The following is a 12,995-nucleotide window of genomic DNA, read 5'->3' on the forward strand; positions in this document are numbered from 1 at the left end:
TTTGCAATGAGGGTTCTTTTTATCTTGGAAGTTAATCAACTTAGAAGAGGGATATAGACAGCATTATATAAAATGTTGAATTCAAAGAAGATAGGGCTTAGGGTTTCCCCAACTTTGTGTAGTGTTTAGCACCCTGACCTGGGTTGAAATTTTAAGGAATAACTACTTGTTCTGGATTTATATGTAAATTGTTGTTATGCATAACTACACCCTCAGTAAATACAGTATTTGTTCATGATTGCTGTGATTTAAGTTTATACAAAAATGTGCATCTGTTTATATCACTCATTCTCATTTAATAGAGGCCTACAGATAGCATTTCCTTGATTGCATTCATACCCTCTATTCAGCATTGAAAATAAAGTAAAGAGAACAGTTTTTCTGTTCCACATTGCATTTGGTTTCTGGTGTCACATGTATAGTGCCATAGTAGATACCATATGAATTAATGACTACATGGACAACAGGGAGACATCAGATCAAGTTATCTTTAAATCCAGTTTTTAGAGCACTAGGTGAGCAGTGCAGATATTTTTATGATTCCCTTAACTATATCCATCTACGCTAAAATGAAAAAAGAAAAAACGTATAATGCTTTTTTTTTTTTTTTTTTTTTTTTAAAGATTTTACTTATTTGTAGCGGGGAGGGGGCAAGAGGGGAGGGAGAGAGAAACCCAAGTAGACTCCTTGCTGAACACAGAGCCCACCACAGGGCTTGATCTCACAACCCTGAGAGCAGACCTGAGCCTAAACCAAGAGTCAGACGCTTAACTGACGACACCACCCAGGAGCTCCAAGAGCTTGCTTTTTTAAAAAAAGATTTTATTTATTTATTTGGCAGAGCGAGGGAGCACAAACAGGGAGAGTGGCAGTGGGTGAAGGAGTAGCATGGGGCTCAATCTCAGGACCCTGGAATCATGACCTGAGCCAAAGGCAGACAGTTATGCACCTGAGCCACCCAGGCACCCCAGAGCTTACTTTTTCTAATTAGAAAGAATGCATAATGTCAAAAATACTCAGGGTTTTTTTGTTGTTGTTGTTGTTGTTGTTTTGAGAACTCAAAAACTTGATAAAAGAGAATTTAAGCCAAGGAAAACCAGGTTCTAAAGTTATGCAAGAGTTTTCAGCAATAGAGTATGCTCAGGGATTACTCCTGTCTGCTTTGAAGAGAAGGCAATGTTGATAACTTTAATGAGGTTTTAGAAAGAAAACAGTGGTAACAGAGTCATGCCAGCATCCACAGAATCTGTCTTTATAAACCTGCCAGACTCCCAGCCCTTGTCTGAGAAATTCAGGTGATAGATGGACTGTCTTCCAGTGGAAAAGTTTGGGGGGAAAAAAAAAACAAAACACCAAGTAATACAGATGAGTTTCAGAGGACAGGATCAGTTGCCCAGTTATTTATCCAGCCATAGATGTATGAAATAGATATCAAAAAAATATATGTTTGAGGATCTCCACAATGTTAAGAAAACTCTGGGTGTTGCTTTAAACACAAAGTATCCATTAATGGCAGTGACATGGACAAAGAATTCACTCTGAATTTGTTCTTATGATTTTTATGAAAGGGAGAAAAATGTTTAAGCTCAAGGGAGTAGAAAAGATTCAAAAGCATAAGTGATGTATAAATGGATATGAGAAGACAGAGGCACAGAGGGGAAGAATCATTTTCAGAGGAGAGATTCAAGAGCTAGACTAATGCAGCCATTTTACTTCCCTTTCTGTGATTTCTGAAACACACAGACTATTCAGAAAAGTTTCATGGCACAACCCCAGAGGTCTTGCTACTGTAGCTCCCTTCCGCCAGGGAAGCAACAGATGGTCTCACTTGGAATGGACACATACCTTCTACCTCTCAGTATTGCTCAGTCTAGAACATTCTTTATACATAGGAAGACAATTTAGACTTAACATTTGTGGAAAATGTACCATTTTAAGGGGAGTCTAATATTAAAAAATGGGAAGTTTAATCTCTGAGGAATACATAATTCCCCTAGGAGAACTTAAACTATGTTTACCTACTAATTTTAGAGAGATTCAAGTACATATTGCTGAGAGACTGTTTGGTGACTGGTTACTTTGGAGCCAAACTGCTTGTGTCTGAAACTGGGCTTTATCACTTATTTGCTCTTTGAGTTGCAGTGTGCCTCAGTTTCCTCATCCATAAAATAGGACAGTTTACCTAATTCATAAGATTGTCTTAAGAATTCATTGAATTAATGAAAAATGCTTTGAATAGTATCAGGCACATAGCAACCATACAATAAGCACTTTTTAAAAAAATTCTATTTTTTTAATAAACATATAATGTATTTTCAATAAGCATTTTTATTAAAATTGTTAACTCTTTGGGGCGCCTGGGTGGCTCAGTGGGTTAAAGCCTCTGCCTTCAGCTCAGGTCATGATCTTAGGGTCCTGGGATCGAGCCCCTCATCGGGATTTCTGCTCAGCAGGGAGCCTGCTTTCCCCTCTCTCTCTGACAGCCTCTCTGCCTATTTGTGATCTCTGTTTGTCAAATAAACAAATAAAATCTTTAAAAAAAATTGTTAACTCTTCATATTTGTCATAACTTATATTTTTTGTTGTTTGTCCTAACAGTTGGCTGCTATAAAAAGAACCAATTGGGGATGCCTGCGTGGGTCAGTCGGTTAAGAGTCTGACTCTTAATTTGGCTCAGGTTATGTTCTCAGGGTCCTGAGATGGAGCCCCGAATTGGGCTCTGCATTCAGCAGGGAGTCTGCATGAGATGCTCTCTCTGAAATAAATCTTTAAAAAAAAATTGTAAATCCTAAAAATTAAGAAGACACTTGCTGAAATAAACTGTTAGTAGACCAAACTGAGAATCAAATTAGTGAGGCGAATGATCAAACCAGTGGATTTTCCTTGAGCACAGTGTCATTTGAAAGGAGATGAAAAGTATGAGAGGACAGGCCAGAATTTAACAGCTAGCTAGCTAACCTACGTTCCAGATAGACAGAATAAAGAGGACAGTAATGTATTTTCTTAACTAATGGAAGAAATATCCCCAGTGTTAAAAGAAAGACTCATATTAGAAGAATGCAGCAACTGCTGAGCAGAATTTTTTTTTTAAAGATTTTATTTATTTATTTGACAGAGATCACAAGTAGGCAGAGAGGCAGGCAGGAGGTGGCGGGGATGGGGGGGCAGGCTCCCTGCTGAGCAGAGAGCCTGGTGTGGGGCTCAATCCCAGAACCGTGGGATCATGACCTGAGCTGAAGGCAGAGGCTTAACCCACTGAGCCATCCAAGCACCCCTGCTGAGCAGAATTAATGAAAAAACCCCATGCCTAGACTCACACGGGGAACATTCCATGAAACCAAGAGTAAAGAGAAAATCATGCAAGCTTCCAGAGGGGGGAAAAGATTAGGTTATCTACACAGATCAGATTGATGTCAGATGTCTTAGCAGCCCTATCAGATGATGGAAGACCGTGGAAAAATAGCTTTGAAATTCTCAAGGGAAAATGATTTGGAATTTCAAGTTTTGTTTTTAGCCAAACTGGCCTCCAAAAACTTGAGAACAAATAAATACATTTTAGGAATGCAAAGATTCAAACGTTTTAAAAGGAATTCCTTCAGGAGGACTAACAGAAGACCATAAGATAAAAGAAACAGTGATAAGGAAGCCAGTCAAGTCCAGGCAATTAAAATTATTTCTGTGAAGCATAAGGAATGTGTTAGTAATAATAATAACAACTTTGGGGGAACTATTGGGTGATTTATGCAAATTTGGAAAAGCACAAGAGGAAAGCATAGGTTTTTGGGGAGAGGATTATTGTTTAACTCAATGTTGATAGAAGTTTAAAGGTTTGTCAAAAATGAAAAGTTGGAAAAAATTTCAAGGATGTCCATTAAAAGAACAAAATGGGGTGTAAAATCCAAACCACTTGAGTAGCAAACTGCTCCATAAAGGGCTAGGTACTAAATACTTTAGGCTTTGTGGGCAATACCGTCTCTCTGCCACACCACACCTGTGCTGCTCTGTGGCTGTGGCTCAGAAGCAGCCATAGACAGTCTCTGTAACATGTAGGTGTGGCTGAGCTCCAATCAAACTTTGTTTATAAACATAAAATTTGAATTTCATATAATTTTCTTAGATTACAAAGTACTCTTCTTGACTTGTGGTCTATTCAGAGACAGTGGGCTGGGTTTGGTCCATAGTTTGTTGACCTCTGCATTAGAGAACAAAGAAAGGGGGTGGAGAAAACTTAGTAATTTCAACTAAAGACAGAAAAGGGGAAAAAGATGGGCAGAAATCATGAAGTCTAACAAACATGAAACATTAATGATGTCAGTAAAAGAAACAGCAGTTCCCCTAATAATGTGAATGGAATAAACTTTTCCATTAAAGACAGATTCTCAGATTGGGTGCATTCTAAATGATAATAGGTCATGGTATAACAGAACAGGGCTACCTGAAGTATCATTCCCATAACAGTGCCAGTTAGCAAACTGTGACCCAACCACCTTGAGAGAAGGGAGCAGGAAAGAAGTGTACTTGGAAACTTATAGTCTTGTGATATTGTTAACAACTTCCAAGTGTGTGATCATTGTTCTAGTAATTCATTTTATTGCATTTTACAAAACTGTTAGTCAATAATGGTTTAGAGATTAAAACTGCTTTGAGAAGCAATAGTAGAGAATACAATGTCAAATGAAGTAGATCCATATGTATATATGATAAATGAAAACAAATCACAGAACAGTATATAAGATATGATTTTAAGTGGTTTTTTTTAAAGCACCAATTGTATATGTAATGAATTTTTAAAATGCAGAACAATTCATATCGAACTGTTAACTGTGGTTCAACTAAAGAGAAGTGATGATTGGGCTTGAAGGACATGAAGTATTTTCTTGTTTGAATCTACATACTTTTGTATTGTTCGACATTTTTTTTTTTACTTTTTTTTTAAAGCAGTATGTTTTCATTTATTGTGTAATGGTTCTTAAACATTTGATTATTTAAACGAACGATCTCATGGTCCTTTCAGTACTTGGCAATTGAATATCCATATGGAAAACAAGGATCTTAGCCTCTGCCTCACACGATATACAAAAATTATTTTTAGATGGATTATGAAACAAAATGTGAAAGTTAAAGCACTAAAGCTTCTAGAAGAATACATGGAATAATGTCTTCAGAAATTGGAGTAGGCAAAAATTTCTTTAAAAAAAAAAAAGTTTGTCAGAGAAATCGCGCACAAGCGGAGGGGGGGGGGGCTGCAGGCAGAGGAAGAAGCAGGTTCCCCACTGAGCAGGGAGCCTGATGCAGACATATTCCAGGACTCCAGGATCATGACCTGAGCAAAGGTAGACGTTTACCCATCTTGAACCACGCAGGGGTTCCCTAGGCAAAAATTTCTTAAACAAGACACAAAAAGCATGAGTCACAAGGACACAACTTATAAATTGGGCTTCATTAATATTAGATGTTAGGTTCATAACAAGACACTACTAAGCCTCAGACTGAGAGACGATCTTTAGCATATTATGTCTTTGAAACCTAGAATTATATATATATTTTCTGTGTCTATGTGTGCAGAAAGTTTGGAGAGGCAATTCACAAAAAAAATCAGTGGTTGTTTTGCATATGAAAATGCTCTCAGTCAACATCATTAATCATAAGAGAAATGCAAACTCACACTATTATCCGTGGATTAAAATGGCTAAAATTGGGGTGCCTGGGTGGCTCATCCAGTTAAGTATCTGCCTTAAGCATAGGTCGTGATCCCAGGGTCCCAGGATTGAGCCCCAAGTCAGGCTCCCTGTCCAGCGAAGAGTCTGCTTCTCCTCCTGGGTCTGCCTGCTGCTCCCCCTGCTTGTGCTCTCTCTGTCAAATGAACAAGTAAAATCTTAAAAAAAAATGAATAGCTAAAATTAAAAGGTCCCATAAGACCTAGTGTTGGCAAGGCATAGATAGATAGTTAGAAACTCACCTGTTGGTGGTGGGTGTGTCAGTTGGTATAATCACTTTGAGAGAAAAAAAAAAAGCTGTGTACTAAGTCTAGGCATATATAAATCCTGTGCTGTAGCTGCTTCATTCCTGAGTATTCACTTAAGAAAAGTAGGTGCTTATGCTCAACAAAAGATACAAGAACAGCCATGCTAACTTTATTCCTAATAACCAAGAAATCTCTCCATCAGCAGTACAAATAAGTTGGGGTATATTCATCTAATTGACTGTTACACAGCAATGCATAGAAAATACTGCTACTTATAATTACACGGATGAATTTCATTGACTGAAACTGAGCAAAAGGAGCCAAAGATGAAAGAATACCTACCGTGTGAATTCATTTATATGCTTTATGATGAAAGAAGTCAAAATAATGGTTTCCTTGGGAAGTGGGGGACAGAGGCGGTAACTCACTGGCAGGGGGGCAAATGGGAATATTCTGGGATGCTGGAAATGTTCAGCACCTTAATCTGGATGGTGGCCACATGTTATTAAGTTCTACACCTACATACTTAATATGTGCACACTTTAGCTTATACCTCAGTAAAAATGGGTGGCTTAGTCGGTTAAGCGTCCAAGTCTAGATTTTGGCTCAGGTCATGATCTCAGGGTTGTGGAATTGAGCTCCACACCAAGCTTCACAGTCAATGGGTAGTCTGCTTGGGATTCTCTCTCCTTCTCTCTCTCAAATAAATAAATCTTTAAAAAAAAAAGATTTAAAAAAGAAAACCCCAACTCAGGTTTTACCTTCTGTTAAGAAATTGTGTCGTTATCCTTTGCCAAATTTTTAACATACTCAGGGGCTTTTTTTTCCTAGGTCTTACATTCTTTTCCATTTGTCTGTTTCTATAGATGCATTGTTCTGGCTTACTCATGGTTGCTTTATAATACATTTAATAGTTAATGGTGTGAGTCTCTCCTACTCATTCTTCTGTTTCAAAATTATCTTGGATATTTTCACTTCTTTATTATTATAGATAATTTTTAGACTCAAATAGCCAAATTCTCATACACCCTCATGCCATTGGAATTTTGATTGTAATTATATGAAACTAATAAATTAAAAATTTGGAGATGATTGGTATGTTGGTCAAAGTTGAGAAACATTGTGTTTCTCACCATTTCCTCCCAGTTGTCTTCGTGTGATGCCTACAGGTTATTTTTATTTTTGTACATTTTTGTTTTACTACTGTGACTGGGAACTTTTTGGTTACATATTTATGTTCCTTGATGTAATAGTATTATTATAGCTTCTTAATCTCAATAACGATAATAGTTATTATTTACTGACACTTTGTGCTAAGCAGTCTTACTTCTTACAACAATCCCTGTCAGGTAAATACTATCACCGCATTGTGCTAATTTTTACATTTGGGGTCAGTGAGGGACAAAGACTGAACAGCTGTTTTGTGGCAGAGCTATGATTCTAACCCAGGCAGTCTCACTCCAGAGCTACGCTGCTTACAAACACCGTGGGCCTAGATGTCCTCCGGTGAAGCGAGAGAGACGAGTAGGAAGGCCAAGTGTGGGGGTCAAGTCTAACACTGATGGATATGACTGACAGTACAGTGGTTGAGTAGTAATTGGTTATATAAGCGCAAGACCTATACTAAAGTGGATTGTCAAGTGTACCTTCATTTATATTTGTAGACTACAGGATTCTAGTTTGGACTTACTCAAATCAAATCGTCTTACAATTTTTTAAGTGATTAACGAATGATTTTATGATCATTTTATATATTCCCAGGGTGCCATTGTATTTACCAAATGATGATGGTTACTGTTTTAGTTGTGTTCTTTGTTTGCAAGGAGCTATCACTTACTCCCTCTAGTTGAAACAGTGAAAGTATATTGTAAAGATACACATGGCCCTAAGGGAGACGGACTCCTGTGGATATCCAAGAGATGGATCCATAGACTGGCCAGCATTTGTGAAGACTAAAAATGTCTTCTGTTCCAGATTAAAATCAGCTATAGGCATCTCAGCAGCAAGATTTTAGATCTTTCCTGCAATGTGCTGTTTTTATCTTCCCTCAACTGCTGCTGGCATATTATCTGCCGACTTGTCCATCTGTTTACTTTCATATTGCCAGTGTATTTTCTCCATGGTCCGAGGTAAAATTTCTGACAGATCATTTGATTGGCCATCGTAGTTACTGTGTTTGGGCCAAGTGTCTCATGCTTTATAGACTACAGAACAGACTATAGGTTGGCTGAGTCAACTTTACCAGTAGTTCAAGTCATTCTGGCCAGGGAGGGATGGCTGGTTAGGTGCAACATGGCTCATCTAAAATGACCTCCTTCAGTGTTCAGTAGCAAGGTTGATTTGCCCTAAATATAAAGGAAACGTGATCACAGTATATATTCTAGTTAATGTGTTTAATACCCATTACACCTTTTCCCTTTTAAATAAAATCTAAAGAAGTGGCTAACTTTGAAAATAGCAATTGAATTTATAGGTTGAGTAGTACAGAAGGGGAAATACTTGACATTAGAACAAGCTCTTGCTTACTGTTTTGTAAGCCTGATAACATGTTGTATATCTCTTGTAGATATCTTGTTTAAAATGTCTGGTTAGGATCATTAAAACTGGAGGAGTTACTGACAAATATTAGGGAAGTTTTTCTCCTGGTTATTTTAATAGCTGGGTTTTACTTGAAAAGAGTTTTTTGAGAATTTAACATGAATTTACTACTGTGAATTTAACAAGAATATTTTCTGGTGTATGTATTACTTAACCCAAGATCAGTGCTGAATTTAAGGTATATCATGAGATCCTTATTAGGATAATAGATAATTCATGATAAAAAATTGAAAAATTCAATAATATGTGGATATTAACAATAAAATTATATGTAACTGCTTGTTAAATTGATTCTAGGTTGGGCCATGCAGGCTGCTGCCTATATCTTCATTCATAGGAAATGGAAGGATGACCAGAGCCATTTTGAAGACATAATTGATTATTTTTGTGATATCCGTGAACCACTGCAACTCCTCCTATTCCCAGAAGGGACTGATTTCACAGGTATGTAGCCTGGGATTGATTCACAGAATTTTAAAGCATGAAGGAACTTAGAAATCACTTAGTCTAAACTTCTGTTCTTCAGATGAAATCAGTGAAACCAGTAAGATTAATGGTCCACCACTAAGGTCATTCACTCTGAATCAGTAGCACACCAGAGCCTAGAATTCCTGGTTTCCAGACCATAGACTTTATGATGGGCAACTCCAAGAGCTTAATATTATTCACACTTGCCATCCTAGAGCTTTGTATTTTAAGTCACATTATATAAGTGTCAGCCTTTTACTTTTATATAATTTCTTACAATTTTTATGGAACCACAAAATTAAAACCCCCAAATAGCCAGTGAAATCTTACGAAGAACAAAACGTCATTTTAAAATTCCCTTCCTGGGCACCTGGGTGGCTCAGTGGGTTAAGCCTCTGCCTTCGGCTCAGGTCATGATCTCAGGGTCCTGGAATCGAGCCCCGAATTGGGCTCTCTGCTCAGCAGGGAGCCTGCTTCCCCTTCTCTCTCTGCCTGCCTCTCTGCCTACTTGTGATCTCTCTGACAAATAAATAGATAAAATCTTAAAAAAAAAAAGAAAAGAAAAGGGTATAATAGTAACCAGTTTCATTTATTGTTGTTTTAAGTTAATATGTTACCTTTCTCTGGGTATTTTAAAACCTTATCTCTAATTAAGCAGGAAAGGCTTTGTCCTGTCTTCAAGAAAATTCAGCCTCCATTGAGTTGTGGAGAGGACACAGGAGGACATATTTAAGACTTTTCTACTTTCCTAGATATTAAACTATATATATATATATATATATATATATATATGCCAAGATGCCACTGGATCTCAAGGAATTCTTTAAAAATTAAAAAGGAAATACAGTTTTTTATCCTTAATCAGTGGTTCTCACACTTTTTTTTAAAAAACACGGGTCGTTTTTGCAGATGAAACTGCCTATTGCAGTCTGGAATTTAAGACAGATTGAAGAAGTGTTGTGGTTGAATATTGGCAGGGTGGGATAAGCTTGGACAGGAAGCAGTTCTGTGGAATCCAACTCAAAAGATCAAAATTCTAAAACTGTTAATTCCCTGGTTACTTCAAGAAAGATACAGCAGAATTTGAGAAGGATCTGGTAGATAAAGTTCTGCTGTACAAGAGAAGACAGACTGAAGCAGGGTAGAACTGAAGTCTAAAAATTGCAAATAGGGGTGCCTGGGTGGCTCAGTCATTAAGCAGTTAACTCCCTTTAGCTCATGTCATGATCCCAGGATCCTAGGATTAAACCCCCCACTAGGCTCCCTGCTCAGCCTCTTCTCCCTCTCCCATTCACATTGTTTGTGTTCCCTCCCCCGCTATGTCTCTTTCTGTCAAAAAAATAAATAAAATCTTAAAAAAAAAATCACAATAGTATGGAGGGCTAGAATATGAACCTGTCTTCAAATCCTCGATACCAGATGGAGGCAACTGAGAGCTACTGAGAAGGACAACCCTTAGTGCTTCAGAGGGGAGAACATACCAGTTCACTGTGTACATAATAATTTATGGAACCCAGTACCTACAAAGAGTTCAAGATGAAAAATACAAACTACACAACTATTTAAGTGAATGGGTAACTAAGCCATACTCTGCAACTGAGGAAAATTCAGGTATTTTGGGAAACATTTACTGTTAGGTCCGTGGTCAAAGGAATGAGACTAATACAAAGCGAAGGTGAAGCAAAGCTTTATTTCTCGCCAGGCATTGAGAATCAAACCGACGACTGTTCGACGACTGTTCGGGCCGCCTCTTACAGAGAGGGTGACCCCTCCCTGCCTTATAGACTAACTTTTATAGAGCTAAGGCCATGTGGTTGAGCCTCGCCACATACAGGTGGCCAGTGAGATTGTAACACACAGAGAAAGCTGCATAGTCAGGCTAGGTCCCACACGGGTGTACAATTGAATTACAGTTCACCCCATAGTAGCTGTTTGAACTAGTCTATCACCTTGGTCAGAATTGGCACCCAAAAGGTGGGGCCCACACTCCTTGGTAGCTAGGGAGACAGTATGCGGGCCCCATTGATTGGATGTCTCCACCGGCTGACTCATCCCCGCCTTAGGGCTGTTATCTCCACCTGACCTGACCTGCCCTTGTATTTGGGCTCTGTTATCAGGGACTAGTTGACCATATTTTACTGGTTTCCCGGACTTGCTTTTAAGTAAGCCCCCTGGGGAGGGTGGGCAGGATCAGTTTAAGTTTTACTGCATAAACAACAAAATGGCTGTTCAACCAAGGTGGAGGTGGAGCGGCTCTGGCTAAACAGGCCCTTACATTTACCATTGATACAAGGAAGAACTCTTTGACTTAACCGTTGCACATGGAACTGAACTAAATGAATCATGGCAATTTTTGTTGAATAACATGATGTACTAAAATATATGCTTACTATATAGGTTTGATTTTTATAGTGAGGATTCTAAAAGTAGTTGGATCACAGAGGATAATACTGAGGATAATATTGGCTGCATATTGTTTAAGCTTGAAAATATAGGTTGTAAATTAATTGATTCCTAGAGCTCAACTATCACTAGGAAGTTCTGATGGATAGACAGCTGTATTTAAATCTTTTATTACTAAAGAATATATAATACTTAAATTTGGCTGTTGAAATACCAGCTGTATTATAGAAAGTAATTTACTGAGATGATAGATGGATTGCTATTTGTGAATGCCAAAGCGGACACTAAAGAATGACACCTTTAGATGTTATTTAGTAATTAATAGCCAATGGAAAAAAAGCTCTGGATTACTGCTACTTTTTGGTATATGAGTGTTAAAATGTTTATATATTAGCTCTTCAAAGCCTCTAAAATTTATATTTAAAAATTTTCAGTCTATTTTTTCCTCAAGTGTCTTTTTTACGTGATGAACTTAACCTCTAGTGGCATATTTTCAGGGTCCAGAGTACTCACCATTACATGATGTAGTTGGATATTTTTTAAGTTAAAATGGTATTTACATTTTAAAGCCAACTTTCAAAAGCTAGATTGTTTGCCAAATAGAGAAAACAGATCCTGAAGCTTTCAAAAGGTTTCGTTTTTGTTTTTGTTTTAAACAGGATTATACAGGTAGTTTTAATCCGGGATAAATGATTATCTTTGTTAATTCAAGGGTGTTTTAGTTTTACCACAGTTAACTTGAAACTTGGGATTTTTTAGCCCAAGGGGAATGTTCTGTAACCCTCTTTTAAATTCTGAGTCCAACTTGCTTGCACATTTTCAAAGTAGGGTGTTTAAATATAACTTTACATATATTTTATCTTTATATGCTATTGTTGGTTTAATTTTGGGGGGGGGGGCTATGGAAGTCATATATGTGAACTTGGGAAATTTAGAAACATAGAAAAGAGCACAAAAGTTGCTGTAATTCCACTGCCCGTAAACAAACACTATTAAAAATTTGGCCCATTGCTTTTTGATCATTTGGTCACAAATGCATGCATGCGTGTACACACACATGTGCATAAGCACACACATACAGTTTTAAACAGTTGTAAAAAAGAATTCTACATTTCTTTGCACTTAATGTTATATTATCTTTCCTACCATTATTCTTACAAAACATGTGTTTTGAAGGCTGGGCAGTTCTAGATTATATTGGTTTATTAGGTAGGGTTGTCTAGAAAAAACAGAACCAACGAGATGTGTGTGCATATATGTATGTGTATGTACTTGTGTGTGTGGAGAGTTTGAGATTGAGAGAAATTGAGACGGGAGTTGAGGATTTATTTTAAGGAGTTGGTTCACATGATTGTGGAGGCGTGGCAAGTCAAAAATCTGCAGGTTAAGTTAGCAGGCTGGGGACCCAGGGAAGAGTAACAGTTTGAGTCAGGAGGCAGTCTGGTACAGAATTCTTTCTTGCTGGAGAAGCTTAGTCTTTTTCTGTTTAAGCCTTCAGGTGATCAGATATGGCTCACTCACATTATGGAGAGTAATCTGTTTATATAAAGTCTTCTGATTT

General features: G+C 37.7%; 1 protein-coding gene across 3 annotated transcripts in view; it reads left to right on the plus strand.

Moving 5' to 3' along the window:
• LCLAT1 (lysocardiolipin acyltransferase 1) overlaps window positions 1-12,995 on the plus strand; it is a 190,513-nt gene that overhangs the window by 102,547 nt on the left and 74,971 nt on the right. For all 3 annotated transcript variants that reach the window (XM_047744968.1, XM_047744970.1, XM_047744969.1), the window contains one exon: window positions 8,861-9,007. In XM_047744968.1, coding sequence (XP_047600924.1) covers window positions 8,861-9,007 — 147 coding nt within the window. The remainder of the gene's footprint in view (window positions 1-8,860; window positions 9,008-12,995) is intronic.

The sequence above is a fragment of the Lutra lutra genome, chromosome 9 (assembly GCF_902655055.1).
Source record: "Lutra lutra chromosome 9, mLutLut1.2, whole genome shotgun sequence".
Lineage (NCBI taxonomy): Eukaryota > Metazoa > Chordata > Mammalia > Carnivora > Mustelidae > Lutra > Lutra lutra.